The sequence below is a fragment of the Notolepis coatsorum genome (genome assembly GCF_963971535.1).
Source record: "Notolepis coatsorum genome assembly, chromosome: 7".
In the NCBI taxonomy this organism is placed as follows: domain Eukaryota; kingdom Metazoa; phylum Chordata; class Actinopteri; order Aulopiformes; family Paralepididae; genus Notolepis; species Notolepis coatsorum.
The window spans coordinates 14,085,924-14,108,579 of NC_140171.1; the positions used below are offsets into that span (position 1 = coordinate 14,085,924).

At 44.5% G+C, this 22,656-nt stretch overlaps 1 protein-coding gene across 1 annotated transcript in view; it reads left to right on the forward strand.

Annotated features, from left to right (window-relative positions):
• The window catches only part of LOC311232633 (protein tweety homolog 3-like), a gene marked incomplete at its 5' end in the record, with an annotated part of 55,368 nt that overhangs the window by 21,277 nt on the left and 11,435 nt on the right, over window positions 1-22,656 (forward strand). Inside the window, 9 exon segments of the mRNA XM_084319493.1 lie at window positions 2,372-2,592; window positions 5,482-5,577; window positions 6,373-6,445; window positions 7,740-7,815; window positions 13,585-13,640; window positions 15,375-15,467; window positions 15,940-16,032; window positions 16,657-16,793; window positions 22,381-22,554. Of these exon segments, the coding sequence (XP_084175619.1) occupies window positions 2,372-2,592; window positions 5,482-5,577; window positions 6,373-6,445; window positions 7,740-7,815; window positions 13,585-13,640; window positions 15,375-15,467; window positions 15,940-16,032; window positions 16,657-16,793; window positions 22,381-22,554 (1,019 nt within the window).

Genomic DNA, 22,656 nt, shown 5'->3' on the forward strand with positions numbered 1-22,656 from the left:
AGGGAGGTAGAGAGGGTAGAGAAAGAGTGGGATGGGAGAGAGACTGGCTGTGTGTAAGAGAGAAAGCAAGAGAGAGAGAGTGAGAGAGAGCAAGAAAGAGAGAGAGATAGAGAGACAGGTAAATAAAAAGAGGGTGGAGGGAGGGAGAGAGAGTTAGAGCGGGGCTGTGAGAAAGAGAGAGGGATGTAGAGCGGGCGGGGGGGTGGGAGGGAGAGAGGGGTAGAGGGGGGTGAGAGAGAGAGAGAAAGAGAGGGGGAGGGATACAAATGCAGGTTAGGAGTTGGATGGAGGTCTTGTCTCTCTGACCTTGATTAGTCAAGTCTCTTCACAGCTCTGTGGTCCTGTTCTTAAGCTTTGTGGGGGGGGGGTGGGGGGGGGGGGGGGGCTGTGTGGGGGGGGGGCGGTCAGGAGGGGGGCTTGGGAGGGGGGGGGGTGTGCTGTGGGGGTGGGTGATGAATAACAAAGGCTGGTCGGGTTGAGGAAGTGAGGAAGACGAGAGGTGAGGTGAGACAAAGAGGAAGGTATCAGGCGGGGGGGGGGGGGGGGGGGGGGGAGATGCTGCAGTCGGATAAAATAACATATTAAAGTACACATTAAATAACATATGATATCATTGTGCTGAATACACACCCATTTCCACAGCTTGACTCTTGCTACAACCTGCCTCCACCACAAACAACCTGCCTCTACCACTCCAGCCTATACATGTCAAATTTAGGCTGTGTATCATTCATATGTATAAGGGATTCATCAGATAATATACTTTAGAAACCAAATCTAATTTGTAGGGACTGGAGAGACGTGAGCATTTTTCAAAGATTAGTTTCTGACGCTCACGATAAGCATCTCGCTTTAGACTGTTTCCCGCTCTATAAAGCTGATCTTGTTTTCAGAACATCACGCAAATATTAGATTAGAATAGATTAGATTAAACATTATAAAATCGTATGGGCGGCCTACACATTAGTCTATACTAGGCTGCGTGAGAAGAACACACGTGCTGCTGCCAAGGTCGTTTGGTGCAAGGTCTGCTGTTCTGGTGTTAACCCTTTCATTACCACACTACAGAAGGATAACCCTTTACTATCACATGTCTGTAGTGTGATAGTAAAGGGTTAATCTCCTGCAGTGTGGTAGTGAAAGGGTTGACCCTTTGTCGTGTGGCAGTGAAAGGGTCAACCTTCTGTATTGTGGCAGTGCAAGGGGATTTTAAGTGTTATTCGAGAAATATGAGCTTATAAAAATCTCCGCACATTGCATCGGAAACCGGATGATTTAGACGTGAGGACAGAGAGCCGTCATGAAATCGTTGTAGTCCTAAGAAAGAGGAGACCCAGGGCTTTCGATGGACGTCTACATTTCATTAAACTACACTACCCAGCTCACACCAGCCGCGCCACCCACAAAGGGAGGCCAACCATTTTTTTCTTACAAATATTGACGTGAATGTCGTGTTTATATCTCACGCATCGAACAGACCTCAACGCTATTGCCATAAAACGCAACGTATATTGTTTCTTTACCTTTCTGTGAACCGCGTCTCAATCCGGTAAAAATGGCGGCGCTATGGACATTATACAAAAGTAATTGTACTTGGGCGGCTAGGTGGTGCAGTGGGCAAGGCACTCACCACCAATTCTGGAGACGCTGGGTTCGAGCTTGTTTTCAGTTTGGCTGGTCGTCCGTACTAATACAATTGGCAGTATTAGGGGGAGTGAAAACTGAGGAGTGGGGATCGGACGTTGTGGACAGCGACTCCTACAGGTCGGTTGGTGCGCCTGCGCAGTAGAATCAAGAAGCGATGGGGGCGGCGCCCCTCCAAAGTGCAGACCCCTGATGCTGAAAGATCGAGCCGCGCAGGTGAAAAGATGCGACGGCTGCTACCTCGAGTATCGGAGGGGACTTGTGCTATGTATGACTTAGTCCACATTGCCACAGTCCATCATGATATTCTAGATTCATATTGCATGTGTCTGGATGACAAAATTCAGTACAGTATCTACAAAAAACCCTGTAAATCATCTGCCCTTTATCCATTTGCTTAGATTTTTAGTACACTTGATCTCAAGAAGGTGCTGAATGAGCTCATCTTTTAACTTTTGGTCAATGTTAGCATGGTGTTATTCACCGTCAAAGATGGAAAATAAAACTAATAATAATAATAATTGATATTCTCCTTTGGTTCATTACAATTTACTCAAGCATAGTAACAGACACAATACTTCATAATTGGGAATACATTCCCTGAGGTCCATAGATGTCCATAGAGGTTAAACCAGTATCGTTTGTGTCCATGTATCGGACAGTGCCCTACTGAACCAGTTTAGACCAGTTTAAACCGGCCTACTTCATATCCATGTGTGTCCCCCAGGTATCAGAGAGTGCCCTGGCTTTGAACCAGACGGTGGAGGAGGGTCTGATCCAACTGGAGACGGCCTACCAGGAGCAGACGGACTACGTGTCCATCGTCCAGAAGCTGCAGGGTCAGCTGGACGAGCTGGTGAGGCTCATGGTGGACGTCCCCTACTGGTCCAACACCGACATCTCCCTGGAGGACCTGGCCCGCAAGACGGAGGCCTTCGACTGGTACAGGTGAGCGGAACAGGGGGCGGCGCGGTGACTCTGCGGGCAGCGGTGGCCGAAAGGTGTACTGGGCAGCTACAATTTTATTTTTATTTCTTTCATGTTTTACATATATAGTTTTTGTTTTTTGTTTTGCATATATTTGTTTTGTAAGGTTTTAAATTAGTACACTCATTTGAGTAGTGGAAAAGGGGTAGGATTAAATAAGTGTATACTTCTTCCTACTCCTTTTCGAACATGTAAATTTAGTTATGTTTTGCTTTTATTTATTTATTTATTTATTTATTTATTTATTTATTTATTTATTTATTTATTTATTTATTTATTTATTTATTTATTTATTTATTTATTTGTTCATTTAATTTCTTGAAATCAATGATTTGTTTTGATTTTATATTGTTTGTATTTATTTATTTACATGTTCGAAATAAAGATTTCAAATCAAATCAAATAAAGGTAAATAAAACAGTTCAAGGGCGCGGTGACCTAAAGGTTCGGTGCCGGGAAGTCGGTGTACTGGGCAGCTCCTAGTGGTCAACAGTGTCAGACTGTGGTTGTACTGGGCAGCTCTTAGTGATCAACAGTGTCAGACTGTGGTTGTACTCGGCAGCTCTTAGTGATCAACAGTGTCAGACTGTGGTTGTACTCGGCAGCTCCTAGTGGTCAACAGTGTCAGACTGTGGTTGTACTGGGCAGCTCCTACTGGTCAACAGTGTCGGACTGTGGTTGTATTGGGCAGCTCCTAGTGGTCAACAGTGTCAGACTGTGGTTGTACTGGGCAGCTCCTAGTGGTCAACAGTGTCAGACTGTGGTTGTACTGGGCAGCTCCTAGTGGTCAACAGTGTCAGACTGTGGTTGTACTGGGCAGCTCCTAGTGGTCAACAGTGTCATACTGTGGTTGTACTGGGCAGCTCCTAGTGGTCAACAGTGTCAGACTGTGGTTGTACTGGGCAGCTCCTAGTGGTCAACAGTGTCAGACTGTGGTTGTACTGGGCAGCTCCTAGTGGTCAACAGTGTCAGACTGTGGTTGTACTGGCAGATCCTAGTGGTCAACAGTGTCAGACTGTGGTTGTACTGGGCAGCTCCTAGTGGTCAACAGTGTCAGACTGTGGTTGTACTGGGCAGCTCCTAGTGGTCAACAGTGTCAGACTGTGGTTGTACTGGGCAGCTCCTAGTGGTCAACAGTGTCAGACTGTGGTTGTACTGGCAGATCCTAGTGGTCAACAGTGTCAGACTGTGGTTGTACTGGGCAGCTCCTAGTGGTCAACAGTGTCAGACTGTGGTTGTACTGGGCAGCTCCTAGTGGTCAACAGTGTCGGACTGTGGTTGTACTGGGCAGCTCCCAGGCTGTGAAGCAGGGTCTTGCTGAAAAGAAGCATCCGTGCTCAGAGAACCTACCCTGAGTAAACAAAGGTAAATAAAACAGTTCAAGACAGAGATCTTGGACTGGTACAGGTCAATAATAATACAACTCCTGTATAAATACAGCTTATTGGTGTAAATTGACTCATTGAAGTGGGAACACCCTTGGTATGCAATTCAATTAAATGTAATTCAATTGGATTATTTCCAACTGGTGGGTCAGATACGAGCTCATACACAGGACCAGTGTACAACATGGTCTCTCCAGAATTAAATATCCATCTTCTACAAAATGATTACTGGCATGAAAGATTTACGAGAATCACCACAAGTATTATTAAAGCTATTATAGCTAATTAAAACTTTGAAATAAAAACCTTCATACATTTCAATAGTTTCTACATTTGTGTGTGGATGTGGTCTGTGGTCGATGCTTGGCTGAGGCATTTTTCACATGTTTGTGTATAACGTGTAGTGTTGTTGTGTTGTTGTGTATAATGTGTGGTGTTGTGTTGTGTTTAACACAATAGCTGCCATGCAATATCAGCATCCTATAGTAGCTACCGCCAGCACTGTAAACGGTGGGAGTCAATCACCTTGTTTGTAGGGCTATAACTATTTAAATATTATAGCTATATCTGCAATACTATGGCCCATTCGACATCGGGTATCTATCGTTCAAGATGTGGGAAAGTAATATTTTTTCCATTCATACATTGTCGTTTTATACCGTGGTGAATATAAGTATAGTTTTAGAGTGGTCTAGGATAATTCCTATAACGCTAGTAATAGGCCGCGATGCATATTATACTAAATCCATTGGCATTTCGTCCCTATACACGCTACAATAAAAAATTCAAATGCATATGATCGGTATATATTATGTTCCATCATGCATGCAAGAAATGGGGGGGGGGGTCGTTTCTGATTAATTGATTGTCAATAACGGCATTCGTTAGTACAGCAGCATACGTTGATCAGATCGTTTGCAATTAAAGAAATGGACAATCAAGCTGGAATTAACGTTAGATTGCTCTTACCTCTTGCCGATGAGACTGCAGAAAGAATATTCCAATTATTTGATTACCATCTGCTAGATCCTATTTCCGTTTGGCCGACGCCATAAGCTCCAAAAGCATATTGATTCCTGCATCTCGAAGGCGATTCAATGCACTCGAGTCTTTATCTGGATCCACGTTACAAGAAAACTCTGCCCGGACGACATTCACTGACGCACAGAGCCATGCTTCCTGCAGAAAGTAAGTGCAACATCGGCCGAATACCACAAGGCGGCGGTATCAGGCCGTTGCGATCTCAGGCAGAGTGCCAGATTTTCCCAGAGCCTTGCTGGATGAATTATGAATGGAAATAGCGAATAAAAGAAATAACCATCATAACAACGAGTTTACTCGTTGGCGGGCTATAACGAGTATACTTGTCATTGGGCAGAAACGGTTAACGTGTTGTGTTGTTGTGTATAACATGTTGTGTTGTTGTGTATAACGTGTTGTGTATAATGTGTTGTTGTTCCTGCAGGTGGCTGGGTTACCTGGGTCTGCTGCTGTTTGATGTGCTCATCTGCCTGCTGGTGCTGTTCGGACTCATACGCAACTCCAGAGGCACTCTGATAGGGTAGGTCGGGTCACATGACACCTCGGAAACCATTCTGATAGGGTAACGTCAGGTCACATGACACCTCGGAAACCATTCTGATAGGGTAGGTCAGGTCACATGACACCTCGGAAACCATTCTGATTGGTAGGTCAGGTCACATGACCCCTCGGAAACCATTCTGATAGGGTAGGTCAGGTCACATGACACCTCGGAAACCATTCTGATAGGGTAGGTCAGGTCACATGACACCTCGGAAACCATTCTGATAGGGTAGGTCAGGTCACATGAGACCCGGGAAACCATTCTGATTGGGTAGGTCGGGTCACATGACACCTCGGAAACCATTCTGATAGGGTAGGTCAGGTCACATGAGACCCGGGAAACCATTCTGATTGGGTAGGTCGGGTCACATGACACCTCGGAAACCATTCTGATTGGGTAGGTCAGGTCACATGAGACCCGGGAAAAAAACATACTGATTGGGTAGGTCAGGTCACATGACACCGGGGAGACCCTTCTGATTGGCTTGGTCATCTCACATGCAGGACAATGATTATTTATATAATGTAAAATAATCAGTATAATATGATATAATAACAATACAATACACCATCATATGATAATATATAGTATATAATAGTGTACAATGTCATATATTAATATTTAATATTTCATGTATGCATGGGTGCATGGGTGCTGGCATATGTGGGCTGTGTTGTTGAATCTCTCTCTCTCTCTCTCTCTCTCTCTCTCTCTCTCTCTCTCTCTCTCTCTCTCTCTCTCTCTCTCTCTCTCTCTCTCTCTCTCTCTCAGAGTGTGTCTCCTGGGCGTTCTGACGCTGGTGATCAGCTGGGGTACTCTCGGCATGGAGCTGGCCGCCGCTGCGGTAAGCGTAACCATGGCAACACAGCCAAGCTCCCTCTCGCTGTAATGACGTAATGTTCCCAGAGTCCTCTCCGCCGCTACAGCCGGCCGTCGCGCGTCTGAATTCCGTGCGCCGCTTGCCGATCGGCGGGGCCGCGTCGACGCACTGGATTTGAAAAGGGTTTAGTCGGCAGAATCTTCCCCGACGTGAACCCGTCGAGACCAACGAGAACAGCCTGACGTCAGACACACCGTCGGTACCGGACGGTATCAGGGCTGGCGATGCAGAGTATTCAGGCATCTTGGGGGCGACAGTGGCTCGGGAGGTAGAGCAGTCGTCTGGCAATCCGGAGGTTCCAGGTTCGATTCCCGCTCCTCCCGGGCAGCGTGTCGATGTGTCCTTGAGCAAGACACTTAACCCCTAATTGCTCCTGATGAGCAGGTTGGCACCTTGCATGTGGTTGCCTCTGCCGTCGGTGTGTGAATGTGTGAGTGAACGGGTCAAATGTGAGGAACAAATTTTTTGGATAAAACCGCTATATAAAAAAGCAGCCATTTACCATCTTGGTCACAGGTGGCTGTAATCAAATAGCAGTTGTTTATGTAATCAAATAGCAGTTGTTTATGTAATCAGATAGCAGGTGTTTATGTAATCAGATAGCAGGTGTTTATCATTAAATGACAACCGTGGCCAACAAGTTGTGGAACTGTGCCATATTGTATGGCAGAACACATGAGTCATGAGATTTCCATGACTATATCGATTATTATTACTGTATACTGTTACGTTTATTGTCTTATCAGGGATAGTGGGTTTCTTTTGTATTGTAAATTGTGATTTACAATTTCGTTAAAGGTGCTATAGATAAAATCTGTATGTAGAGTAATCTTTTATTCTTTTTTTATTTTTTTTTAAATACATCCACAGAGCTTTTAGAAAGGTGTGGAATGAAAGTATTGCTCCCCCCACCAAATAAAATGATTGTTTTATTAATTTGTCATTTAAAATCATTGTCATTGAATGTTGTTTACATGTTGCGTACAGGTATCCCCTCCCGACTTCCAATTTCCCCCACGTGGAATGCACCTGATTGGATAAACGACACGCTGGTGCTCTCTCTCTCTTGTGGCTGAATGTTATCTATAGCACCTTTTTAGTTTGTCTAAGTTAATACAAAAAAATGCCACAGTGTACATTACAGTAGATAGATTATGGGTCATACTTCCTGTTAGGTCGTTCCAGACACAAGCGCTGTGTGTTCCGGAGCGGGGGACTCACGTTGTGCTCGAGAGTAACCGTTGTGTTTTGCTTTCAGACGGCCAGCGACTTCTGCGCCTCCCCGGACACCTACATCACCAGGGTGACCAAGGAGAACGCGGTGATTAACCAAGGTAACGGGGGGACTGATGGGACGGTCGTCATGGCAGCCAAAAGATAGTTTGTTTACTAAAAATGTTTGACACATTATTGTTTGACACATATGTATTTTTTATTTGATTTTTATTACGGATCCCCATTAGCTGGTGCCATAGCAACCAGCTAGTCTTCCTGGGGTCCACACACAAAAAAACATACAAAAACAATTATTATTGCTAAACAAAATTATTAAAAGTCCATACTCAACACACAATGCATAATGAAACTAACAATTAAGATGGCTAAAATTACATGCAAGCAAAAAAACAAAACAAAATACTTTACAGTGTTAAATACAATTTAAGATATTTCTTTTAAGTGAATCTACTGTAAATGCAGCAGAGGTTTTGAGGCAGGTTATTCCAAAGAGTTAATGATCTAAAAAATAAAAGATCTCCTTAATTAAAGCATTGGTTTTTGGACCTGGTAATTCAAGCTGCCCATTACATGTTTACGTTTATCAGCTTACGAAGCCTCTACTGCCGGCATGAAAAACTCACGGGGAGCAACACGGGTGAGAAACGAGGCTCTTAACACTGACGTTTACCAAAACAGCTAACCGCTTCACAATGAATGACACGTTGACGATGCACTCAGACAGGCGGTTCAGTCAGGAGCACCCTCGTCACAATAGCGGCTAAACAGACTGCATTTATATAGCGGCTTTTATCCAAAGCGCTTTACAACTTCACATTCCCCCGTTCGCTCACACCTCCCTCCACACACCGACGGCGGAGGCGACCGACCGCGCAGGGCTCTCGACCTGCTCGTCTGGAGCAGTTAGGGGGTTAAGTGCCTCGCTAATTAAATTGTTTATCGTGACAAACGGTTACACGGTTGTATCATCTGGCGGTGGAGGCTCTGCTCTCGTTGATACTCTCTCAGTGCAGGTCGATGCGAGCCTGATGTGATGGATTTGGCTGAGAGAGCGCAAATAATACACCCCTCCCATGGGGACGTCCTGAGCAGAGGCTTAGAGACCACGTCCTCAGACGATGTGATGCTGACGCTGGAGACATGAAGCCAGCATGTAGAGAGCATATCTAGAGGATAAGATAGATGATGTGATATTGAGACATGAAGCCAGCATGTAGAGAACACATCTAGAGGATAAGATAGATGCTGTGATATTGAGACATGTAGAGAACATAACTAGATGATGCGATATTGAGACATACTGTATATGGAACATCTAGATGCTGTGATATTGAGACATGTAGAGAACATAACTAGATGATGCGATATTGAGACATACTGTATATGGAACATCTAGATGCTGTGATATTGAGACATGTAGAGAACATAACTAGATGATGCGATATTGAGACATACTGTATATGGAACATCTAGATGATGTGATATTGAGACATGAAGAGAACATAACTAGATGATGTGATATTGAGACATGTAGAGAACATAACTAGATGATGTGATATTGAGACATGTAGAGAACATAACTAGATGATGTGATATTGAAACATGTAGAGAACATAACTAGATGATGTGATATTGAGACATGAAGCCAGCATGAAGAGAACATATCTAGATGATGAAACAGATTGATGCAGGTGGAGGCAGGTGGAAGGAGGTTTAACCAACAGCACTGGTTGCAAGCAGTGGAAGAGTGCAAGTTCAAGTTTTGTTTTATTTGTCACATATGAGGAAAAGGAAAAAGAAGAAATACCACGTTGAGCCATGTTGACAGTTTTAACCTTGATTGGTGCTTATAATTGGTTGATTGGTGACTTCCGTGTCCTGCGTGAACATAACGCTGAAGCTACATTCAGTCAAGTGAGACGATGGAGATGAAACGCTAGAGATCCCTCTTGCAACTCTTTCATCTGCATCATTTCAGCTGTAATTAACACACGAGGGTACTGTGTCCTCCGATGACATCACTGGAGGACATATTCAGACTCATTCAAATCTCAATAACTGTTTTGGGATATGTTTGAGATTATGTGCGAAATAAATCAGCATAGTCTTGTTGGCTGATTAAAAGTAGTTGGATAGATGCTAGGCAGACAGACAGGCATGCAGGCAGGCAGGCAGACAGACAGACAGACAGACAGACAGACAGACAGGCAGGCAGACAGGCAGGCAGGCAGGCAGGCAGGCAGGCAGGCAGGCAGGCAGGCAGGCAGGCAGGCAGGCATACAGACAGGCAGGCAGGCAGGCAGGCAGGCAGGCAGGCAGGCAGGCAGACAGACAGACAGACAGACAGACAGACAGACAGACAGACAGACAGACAGACAGACAGACAGACAGACAGACAGGCAGGCAGGCAGGCAGGCAGGCAGGCAGGCAGGCAGACAGGCAGGCAGGCAGGCAGGCAGGCAGACAGGCAGGCAGACAGACAGACAGGCAGGCAGGCAGGCAGACAGACAGACAGACAGACAGACAGACAGACAGATAGGCAGGCAGACAGACAGACAGACAGACAGACAGACAGACAGACAGACAGACAGACAGACAGACAGACAGACAGACAGACAGACAGACAGACAGACAGACAGACAGACAGACAGACAGACAGACAGACAGACAGAACAGTTCCTCTGTCCCCTGGGTTTTCTATCTGACAGCCAAATCCTGACCCTGTTGTGATGCTGCTATTATAAGAAACTGTGTGTACGCGCATGTGTGTGGGTGTGTGCGCACATGTGTGTGTGTGTGTCCATGGGGGTTGTGATTGACATTTGGGTATCTATAAAAGCTCTCTCCATGTCTCTGTTGAATGTATGCATCAGCAGCCCTATTCTTCCTCGTGTGTGTGTGTGTGTGCGTGTGTGCGCGCGCGCGCGTGTGTGTGTGAGGGCAGGCATGTTGGTTCATATATCCATCCCAAATGCAGAATTATGACTCGGAGGCCATTTTTGCTTTTTCCAATTTAGATGATTATCTGGTTCTCTCTCCCTCCCATTATCTCTCTCTCTGTCTGTTCCATCCTCTTATCCTTTAGCTCTTTGTGTTCCTTTCTCTCCATCCTCCATTACCGCCTCCTTATCTCTCTATCTGTCTTTCTTCTAATGACTTCTATTCCTCATTCTGTTGTTTGTCATTCATTTTGCTCTCTATCTGTCTTCTGTCAGGCACAGACACACACAGACACACACACACACACACACACACACACACACACACACACACACACACACACACACACACACACACACACACATGCATAGTCAACGGAGACACGGAGAGAGCTTTTATAGATACAAAATGCACAGTAACACAAACCTGCTTTTAAACAAACATGGGTTTTAATAGAATACTTTGTAAATCAGGGAATATTTGAACAATAAAAGTGGATGAGTTTCCCTAGAGGCTCTGACCTCTGGCTGAATGAAGAAATCAAACTGCATGTTCATTACTTTCCCTTCCTCTTATCTTCATATTTCTTCTCCTGTATTTCTTTTTCCTTTCACTCTTAGTTACTTTCTCATAATACTTCCACACTTTCTTCTGTTTACCTTCACTGACACGACACATCCCATCCCACTGGAAATCTATTTCGCTACTACCTCTTAAGCCAGAGCCATATTTTCAGAAAATTCGCCTAAAAGTTGTCTGCTCCACTTCTACAAGGTCCATTTGCATGTCCTTGGTATCTAGGGACATCTATGGACCTCAGGGAATGTATTCACAGTGTCATAAATAGTGTGTCCGTTACTATGCTTGAGTAAATTGTAATGAACCAAAGGAGAATATAAATGATTATTAAAAAAATAATCCATCTTTGACGGTGAATTACACCATGCTAACATTGACCAAAAGTGATCAAGTGTACTAAATATCTAAGCAAATGAACAAAGGGCAGATGATTTACAGTTTTTTTGTAGATACAGTACAGCATGTTGCCATCCAGACACATTCAATATGAAATATGAATAATAGAATATAGAATATCAGGCCTGGTGCAGACCGATGCAAATGTGCTCTTAATTACATTAGGGATTGTTAACGGGAGACATAACAACAGAGCACAGCGGGAGAGAGGATTAAAAAAGAAACACTGAAATTATGGAAATTATGTTCCTAGCCTACATTTGAAAGCCATCACAGCGGGGGAAATCACGCTCTCTGTTTGAATATATACCACCTGTTGAGTTCATGACGGACAGATAGAGTAAACCTCAAAAGTTGATTTTCTTTGGGGTCGGCAGTCCATTATTATGTGTTATTACATGGCGTTTTAACATTCGCCAAAATGCTTGATTGTGATTGGTCAATAGCGCTCGAGACGAATACGTCTCATACGACACTAGGTGAAACTAGGGTTGCACATTTTACAAACGTATGCTCAATATCTTTACTTTACACTGGCGTACTTTGATCTTTTAACGTTGAATATTAAGCTTGTATTGCCAAATTTAGATGATGAATAAAATGTTGAAGCTTGTGAAGGCATGATGACAAGCGGACAGAACAAATTAACAACCGTGCACTCCCCTTTACTACCAGTGTCCCGAAAGAATGAATGATATGAATGATATGTTTGTAACACAGCAGGGTCATTACAATAGGCTGAAAATGTTCAGCCCAATAATGTTAACCAATAGAAAGACACACACACACACACACCAACTTTCTCCCGCGGACTTTCAGTCACAGCTGATCCGAGAAAAAAAAGACTAACCCACTACATACTTTTCCCGGACTGATCATCTGAGCTCCTCTCCAGTCGAGCTGCTGGAGTTTTTAATTCCAAAATATTGATAGATCCTCTGCCATTGTTGTGTAACGTGTCATCTCTTCTCTAGAGTCTTCTTTCTCCGCTTCACGTGAAGTTAAATCTACTCTAGAAGTGAAACTGAAACTTAAATAGCATACACAGTGGGGGGTGGGGGCGGTAGGCAATTAATTTACTCAGTGGATGCCTGAACACAGAATGACGGCAAGCCTATGTGGAACTAAGTATAACTTAATAGAAAAGAATAATATTTAATCATTATTATTATAATAATTATTATAAATATATAATAATAAATATAAATATGTTTTTCCTGTTGTACCGAACCGTGACCTATTTATTTTATTATTCTATTGTATTATTTATATTCAAGGCGGGCATGGCCACCTTCATTTCACTACATGTCTCATGTATGTATGTGATGAATAAATCTCTTGAATCTTGACCCAAAAACTGTGGTACGTACCGAACCATGGCTTCTGTGTACTGTTACACCCCTACCGATAATATGAAAAATATTACGAATATCGAAGCCAATTATCGGCCATGCCAATATCGGCCGACCCCTAGTTTAATTCCAAAAAGCTTCAGGCTATTCCTTCTGGAGAACAAGCGTCGTCTGACCTTCATTAAAGAAAAATACACATGCTGGTTTTCTAAAACAAAGAGATACAGTATGTGTATAGACTTCAGTCATATTCCACAGTGAGTTCTATTTGGTTTTTTTTTTGCCAGCATTTCTCATCATGAATGAATGAATGAAGTTTTTTATTTTACATTCTTATTTACAGACAAATGAAAAACACCTGTGTGCACTTGCAAAAAAAAATAAAAAAATCACAAATGTACATAATAAGGCAAGCTCACACACAAAATCCAAAATCAACGATAGGATAGGCTGAAGCACATGCTTATTTTTGCCTATCCTTTACAATTCTTAGGCGTAATTGTAAGTGAAATGTCACGTTTTCTCAGATCTCTTCAACCGTGTTAGTTTTTTCCTCAGTGTATTGCAGCCATGTTGAACTCTCCGTCTCTGTCTTCCCAGATATCCTGCAGTATTACCTGAGGTGCAGCACGGGTCAACTGAACCCCTTCCAGCAGGTGGGTGTACCCTCCCTCCCTTCTCCTCTCAGGGCGCTTTCACACCCGGCAGGGCGCCGGTTCAAGTTCCGGCTCCGTACTGGAGCCTCTGAACCTTGGTGCTCTCTGGCGAACCAGCCCGTGTTTACACCTATTTAAGCAGAACCAACATTCCACCATCCTCCGTCATCAACGGGGGGGTGCGTTAATCAGGCGGAAGTAAACACAACCATATGAACACAACAGTGGCAAATTGTGCCGTGTGCAAAACAGCTTCAAAGGTTCGGCATTGCATCTGCAACCATGCTGATCCACTCAACAGGTGGCAATCTCAAAATGGGGGGTGGGGGTGGTAGGCAATTAATTTACTCAGTGGATGCCTGAACACAGAATGACGGCAAGCCTATCTGGAACTAAGTATAACTTAATAGAAAATAATAATATTTAATAATATAATTATAATAATTATTATAAATATATAATAATAAATATAAATATGTTTTCCTGTTGTACCGAACTCGTACCGAACCGTGACCTATTTATTTTATTATTCTATTGCAACCATGCTGATCCACTCAACAGGTAGCGATCTCAAAATGAGATTAGATTAAAATGTATTGTCATTATACAGCACAAGTACAATACACCATCCAACCAGAGTGGATAAATAAATGCATAAATGAATTAAATAAAAAAAAAACATGTGTAACTGAGACATTTGAACCTGTGACCATAGGATCCACAGGCAGCTGCACTAACCAGTTGAGCTAAACGGTCTGACGTTGACTGCAACTGACTAATCCATAGTTTACACTTGTCAAGAGCCAATTGCGCAGTCGTTCAGTATTGACATTAATAAATTAGATGTCATGCTAATATGTCATGTTCTACAGTTGGACTTACTACCCAATAAAACAAGTCATTAGAATAATAGAAGCCTACTTTGCTGGAACGATTACTTTCGCACATATACAATACGTGTGTGTGTTTGGGTGTGTGCGCTCGCACGCTCAGGCTGCCTCACCAACTTTTCACGTTCCGAACCAATTATTTCCGGTGTGAATGCGCCGGCCTGTTCGAGATTAGGTTCGGGCACCGAAACGGAGCCCTGCCGGTGTGAAAGGCCTATCAGTGCTCACAGGGAGTTGTAGTTCTAAGCTATAATGAGTTGTAGTTCTATTCCATTTACCTTGCATCTGTAGTTCCCTCATTTTCGGCGTCGGTGACGTCACATTCATATTCGGTTACTTAAAGTGCAAAATATATAGAAACAAAATAATGACGAGGACAAAATATATAGAAACTAAATAATGATGAGGACAAAAATATATAGAAACTAAATAATGATGAGGACAAATATATATAGAAACTAAATAATGATGAGGACAAAATATATAGAAACAAAATAATGACGAGGACAAAATATATAGAAACTAAATAATGATGAGGACAAATATATATAGAAACTAAATAATGATGAGGACAAAATATATAGAAACTAAATAATGATGGGGACAAACTATATAAAAACAAATTAATGATGAGGACAAAATATATAAAAACAAATGAATGATGAGGACAAAATATATATAGAAACAAAATAATGATGAGGACAAAAGATATATAGCCGATTCAACTTTCCCCTATTGAATTTGTGTGTGTGTGTGTGCATGCGTGCGTGCATGCGTGTGTGCATGTGTGTGTGGGTGCATGTGTGTGTGGGTGCATGTGCGTGTGTGTGTGTGTGTGTTACAGAGGCTATCTGGGAGTCACAAAGCGCTGGTGGAGATGCAGGATGACGTGGCTGAGCTGCTCAGATCAGCAACGCGGGATTATCCCAGCACCAAGGTGTGTGTACATGTGTGTAGGTGTGTGTACTATATGTATGTGTGTGGGTGTGTGTTTGCGTGTCTTTGTTTGATTACAGCAATGAGTGCATTTACATGAGTCAAAGTGTCAGCAAGCCAAGTGTTCATTCAGACGAGTGGGCGCAGTCAGCGGGCATGTTCCTGTGTGTGTGTGTGTGTGTGTGTGTGTGTGTGTCTGTGTGTGTGTGTGTGTGTCTGTGCGTGTGTGCGTGTGTAGCTGTGGTGTGTGTGTGTGTTGAACAGGTGGTGCGGTGTCTTTGTGTGTGAGTGTGAGACTGAGCGGGGACATTTGAACAGATGTGCTTATGTGTGTGAGTGTATGATGGACACATTTGAACAGGCATGCCTATATGTGTGTGTGTGTGTGTGTGTGTGTGTGTGTGTGTGTGTGTGTGTGTGTGTGTGTGTGTGTGTGTGTGTAACCTGTGTGTGTAACCTATGTGTGTGTGCAGGGGAGTCTGGAGCAGATCCAGTCTGTACTGAACTCCACAGAGGTCGGCCTCCACCAGCTGACGGCTCTGGTTGACTGTCGCAGCCTCCACATGGTGAGTCACTCTCTCTGCTTCTCTCTGTGTGTGCGTGTGCGTGTGTGTGTGCGTGCGTGTGTGTGTGTGCGCGTGTGAGTGTGTCGTGACTGGTAGAGTGATGAGTAATGAGGAAAGTTCTCATATCTCCAGACCGTGTCTTTAGCTGATGCTATACTTCTCTTCTCTCTCCTTCACGCCGCTCATGTAATCTCCCCTCATCTCTCTCCCTCCCCCTCGCTCTCTTTCTTGCCCTCTCTCTCTTTCTCTCTCCGTCTCTGTGTGTGTGTGTGTGTCTCTCTCTCCCTCTGTCTGTCTCGCTCTCTCTCTCTGTCTCTCTCTGTGTGTGTGTCTCTCTCGCTCCCTCTCTGTCTCTCTCTGTGTGTGTCTCTCTCTCTCTCTCTCTCTTTGTGTGTCTCTCTCTTCCCCTCCCCCTCCTCTCTCTCTCTCTCTCTCTCTCTCTCTCTCTCTGTCTCTCTCTCTGTGTGTGTCTCTCTCTCTTTGTGTGTCTCTCTCTTCCCCCCCCTCTCTCTCTCTCTCTCTCTCTCTCTCTCTCTCTCTCTCTCTCTCTCTCTCTCTCTCTCTCTCTCTCTCTCTCTCTCTCTCTCTCTCTCTCTCTCTCTCTCTCTCTCCCTCTCTCTACAGGACTATGTCCAGGCGCTGACAGGGTTGTGTTATGACGGGGTGGAGGGCATCATCTACCTGGTCCTCTTCTCCTTCGTCACGGCTCTCATGTTCTCCTCCATCGTCTGCAGCGTTCCTCACACCTGGCCGGCCAAGAGGTAACACACACACACACACACACACACACACACACACACACACACACACACACACACACACACACACACACACACACACACACACACACACACACACACACACACACACACACACACACACACACACACACACACACACACACACACACACACTCGTGCTTGTATGTCTGTATTGCGAGGACCTTCCACGCTACACTAACGGAGGCCTCACACAGAATGTTTGTGACGTTCTCTTTCTTCCAACATGGCTGCCTGTAACCAACGGTAACCACTTTTGAAAGAAAACGCCTAATTCCTGTGGCAGCGGTAGAGCGGGCGAGACATTAGAACGACCACATTTTCTGACCCGCTGTGACTCGTTTACAAGATCCAGTAATAAAACACCCAATTATTACCTTTTCGTTGATATATTTCAACTTAGCAACCGCTGTTTCTTCCAACAGGGAGGACAAGTGGGCGTTCTTAACATCCCGTGAGATGTTCTCTATTCCTCTATTATTCTACCCACTAACCCTGACCTGAATCTTAACCCTCACTGTAACCTAACTGATTCGAACCCCCGGCCTAAACCTGAGCCCTACATGTGAAATTGACTGGTCAAAACGTCCCAATAAAGTCTTCACTTCTTGTGTTTAGAACTCAAACTGGTCCTCGCAAATATAGTAATACAAGTACACACTCAAACACACGCACACACACTGACACATGCATGATCACACACACGCACGCACGCACACACACATGCACGTACGCATGCCCACACGCAGGCACACACACACACACGCACGCACGCACGCACACACACACACACACACACACACACACACACACACACACACACACACACACACACACACACACACACACACACACACACACACACACACACACACACACACACACACACGTACACACACATTATTCTGGAATGAAATGCTAATTTGAAGTGTCTCCAGTTGTTAATCCAGTGATCTGCATCCCCGGGGAAAACAACTGATTTGAAATCAGTTCTAACTCACTTTTGACTCCATTTTCTGACTGATCATCAACTGACCCCAGAACAGCACGGTGGGGAGAAACCATTGGGTGTTCACGCACGTCACATGTTTTCGGTGTCTCTGTATGTCCCTCTGTGTGTCTCTGTATGTCCCTCGGTGTGTGTCTTGTTTGTCCGTTTGTCCGTCTGTCCGTCCAGCCAGTGACTCTCAGCATGTCTGTTCATCTCGTCTGTCTCGTTGCATCGCTTGTCTCGTCCGTCCGTCCGTCTCTCTGTCTCTGTTGTCATGGAGACGCTCAGCACCGTCTGTCCGTCTCTCTGTCTCTGTTGCCATGGAGACGCTCTGTCTGTTCGTGTTAGATTCTGTATCACCATGTTATTTCTGTGCCCCCCCTCCCCTCACTTCCTCCCTCTGCTCCGCCCCTTCCTCCAAACCCCTACCCCCCCTCGGTCCTGATTTGGAATTAACACCCTGGGCTTCAGATAATGATGATTGTCATTGAGAAACATGATTGGCCTTTATTGTTAGTTGTGTATTATTATTATTATTATTATTATTATTATTATTATTATTATTATTATTATTATTATTATTATTATTATTATTATTATTATTATTATTATTATTATTATTCACTAGACTAGTTCCGACTAATCCCTTACGGATTATGATGGTCATTTCATAATACATCACTTAAATAATACCGTGTTATAAAACTTATAATCCAATTCAAACCACGATACCGTCTGTAATATCATGGTATTTTACATCATGTTTTGGTCGCTACCGTCGTCGTGGTGACAAGGGGCTGGTGGGGGGCGGGGGTCGGTATGGCGATATTTATCATGATATTTTGCGCGCCGATCTTATAGCGATACACTGACGCCAAGTATCGATATTTAACAATATATCGATCCCGTTTCGCCGCAATGGAAATGATTGGATTGAGGTGGACAGACTCAAAACATTATCTTATTGGATAAAACAGATGATGTATATATATTTTTATTGCAGATGTCGATTACGTTTTCCGTTTCAATTTGCAGTTGAAATCGCAATATATCGCAAACATTTTTATATTATGATGGTGATTCCCACCCCTAGTAGTGACCAAAATACTACGGGAATACCATGATACCTTTTTTGGGAAATACCACAATACTTTTTCCTAAGGGCTTGTGGTCTCCCTCGGATGGCCTTCACGTTCTGTGGTTGATCAGCCTCACAGCCCGAAGCATGACATCAGCCCCCTGATCACATTACTCCACACACAAGTCTGTAGCGATGGACTCTGGATGGAGACATACGGTATTTCACTTTGGTAGAAACGTCTCACTTTTAGCAGACAGGCCTCCAGAGTGGCGTTCAGGAGCAGTCAGTAATAATAACCAACATTCTGCCGTCAGCGCCGGCAATCTGGCTTTTTCCCATTAAAGGTGCTATAGATAACATTCAGCCACTAGATGTCGCACTAGAGCACCAGTATGTAATTTTTTTCCGATCAGGTGCATTCCACCTGGGGAAATGGGAAGTAGGGAGGAGATATTATATGCACACAACATTAATTTTGGACCAGCAAAAAAAATTAAATTATGAATTCAGAATAGTTCATGATTCATGATAATCAATAATATTTTGGGGGGGGGGGGAGCTATAATTCTATTCCACACTTTGCTAAAAGCTCTGTGGATGTTTACATTTTTCTTTTTTTTATGATTACTCTACATAAAATGCTATCTATATCACCTTTAAGAGAAATATGACTTGTTTTTTCAGTGAGATCATTAAACTTCACTGCGTCTCTGTGCGGCCTTGTTTATTCGCCGTGTCCATGGAAACAATGACGGACAAACGCAGTCAAAAAAAACTATAGTCTGTTTACCTTTCTCATAACTACGTCACCGCATAACTCAAACACTCGGACAAGCTTAGCGTTTGGTTGGTGATACTCTGTGTGCACCCAGTTTAACATGACCTATCTCAAACCCTGCCCTCTTTTCTTGATCCTCCAATCACAACTGTCGCTTACCTCGGAAGTTGTGATTGGAGGATCACGAAAGAGGGCAGGGTTTGAGATAGGTCTAAGCCGTGGATGTCCCCCCCCCACTTCTGCGTAGGAGTGGCATTAACTCTTTCACTGCCACACGACAGGGGGTTAATAACCCTTTTACTGCGACAATACGGACGGTTAACCCTTTCACTGCCACACGACAGCGGGTTAACCCTTTCACTGCGACAATTACGGACGGTTAACCCTTTCACTGCCACATGACAGCGGGTTAACCCTTTCACTGCCACCCTAAAGGGTTACCCTTCTGTAGTGTGGCAGTGAAAGGGTTAAGGCCAACGGTTCACCCAGTAGTTAATGTTGTTGGGTCGGCTGTTCATGAACTCAAGCTGTTGACGGCTGAGCTTATAGTCCTCGCTACATGAATGACACCTGAGACCTACAGGGAGGTGTAGTGGTCACGTCATTGTTGTTTCCCGCGCGGTCCACCTCGCTCGGTAATTGCAGTGTATTTCCAATGGGACACATTTCTAAATCGTCTCGTTTTAAAACAAATAAAGCATGAACATTGGCATGATGTACCTTTTCTGTGTGTATTCATCCACAATCTATAGCTCAACGTGAAACGATTCGCAATTAATCGTAAAATAATTACGTATCATTTAATTTCAACCAAAAAGGCTTAAACAATAATGTTAGTGATAGAAGGGAACTCATTTTGTGCAAACATGGAAAGCTTGCCAATGTTCATGAGGCAGAATTATTACAATAGCCCATAATACATTTTCCCAATGATAAATCCCTATACGGGTGGATCGCGCGGGAAACTAAAGTGACGTCAGACTACACCTCCCTATAGGGCCTACATTTAAATAATGAAACAAATAAAAAGGTTCTGCCAACGTGAAATATGGTTTTAAATAATAATGGATTTGAGTACCGGAGCTCAGCTGTGACAGAGTGGTGCGTGGTCCTCGCTGGTGAGAGTGATATACCGGGTATTAAACCCAAACATTCAACATTAAACCTTAATGGCATCCTACTGCCCTGAGGGCAACATGAAGGAGCCAGCTCTCAGGAAGTCTTGCTTACTAGTCTGTGAGCATCTGAACACATGTGCTGCTCTAGCCAGGCTCAACTGCTGCATGCCGTGCTCGGAATGGCTGGGAAACAGCACCATCTGGTGGCCAGCGGTGGCTTTTCTTCTGCACGGACTCTCTCTTTCCCAGGGCCCTGTTTTTAAAGTGAAAATCCACCATAAAACTGAATTTACATCGTGCTATTGGGCAATGATCTCGGGACAGCTAGCGAGTCAATTTCTATAAACGTAGATGACGAAAATCACAGAATCAAGACTTGAATCTGTGATGGCACTCGATAAAGTGGTCCTTTGATCATCAATTTGAGCTATTACATCCCAATTCGTTTTATTTAAATGTAGGGCTTACAGCTCCGTATCAGACTCTCCTAGGAGTCGTTCCACTATGATCCACCATCTGTTTGTGTCTGGTATTCAGCTCAGGACCGATTCACAGAATCGAAAACCGAGCCATACAAGTGCATTACAGAAATAACAAGTAGATTCTGTGTTAGGGTGGATTTCCCCTCTTTAATATTCTCTATACATCTCCTCCTCCCTCCTGTGAGAGTCGAGTAGCTACTAGACTAGACGCAGTAATGAGCAGGAAGGAAGCATGCTCTTTTCTTTTTACCTCTTCTAAAAGCAACTCTTAGTGAATGACCCATATATACACTTTCAAAGCCTGTATGTTTCTGTAGCCAAAGATCGGACTTCCAAATCAGCACAAACGTCTCATTCTTTTGATTTGCTGGCCGTTTTCTTTTTTCTTTTCTTTTTACATTTTTATGTCTGAAAATGGTTTGCCAAACCCAGCCCATTTTATCTCTTTTTTTCCCCCTGATGTTTATTTATATCTTATTTTATTATTATTATTTTGCTTCAGTTCTTCTCATGCGGGGTTCAGAGATGCATGACTCTGGAGCGGACGGACGGGAGACGACCGTGTGTCCCGGATATACGGTCGTTTTTTTAAGTGAGAAAGTGCACGACGACGCCTTTCTGGTGCTGTGCCATAGAGGGGGGGGGGGGGGGGGGGGGGGGCATCGAGAACGGCTTTAACCATCTCCATGAAGCTGTCTGTGGGCTGTCACTGTGCAACTTCACAGGGTCTAATTTGCAGGGGAGGCACACACCGTGCTGCTTCCTCAGACTACGGACCGGGGGTTCTGTAAAGGGACCGCTCCACCTCCCCTTTCCTATTGAGCCCTCAGAGGGCGGTCGGTGGGTGGGTGGGTGGGAGGGGGTTGGAAGCACGACATTGAAATGACCGTACGGTGTATGGCGTCCTCTACGGGACGCTCTCTCTCTACAGTATGAGTTGACCCCCCCCCCCCCCCTCCTCCTAACCCCCTATTCCAACACTTCTTTTTCACTCTGTTGTCTCTCTCGGATCTCCCTTCTTCTCCTCCAAACCCCCCCCCCCCCCCCCCCCTCCCTCCCTCTCGCGTCCCGCCCTTTCTTCCCCCTCGGGGCCCCCCCGTTCCCCCCTGACCAATGAAGGACGGAAGAGGAGGACGGAGAGGCGGAGTCGGGCGCCTCGCGGGGTGGCGTGCACGATAACCTGTACCGCGTTCACATGCCCAGCCTCTACAGCTGTGGCTCCAGCTACGGTAGCGAAGCTAGCCTCCCCGCTACGGCCCACACTGTCAGCAATGCCCCCGTCACTGAGTACATGTGAGTTAGCACCCCGCCGCTAGCTAGCCGCTAGCAGGGATATACAATACACTGAGTACATGTGAGTTAGCACCCCACCGCTAGCTAGCCGCTAGCAGGGAT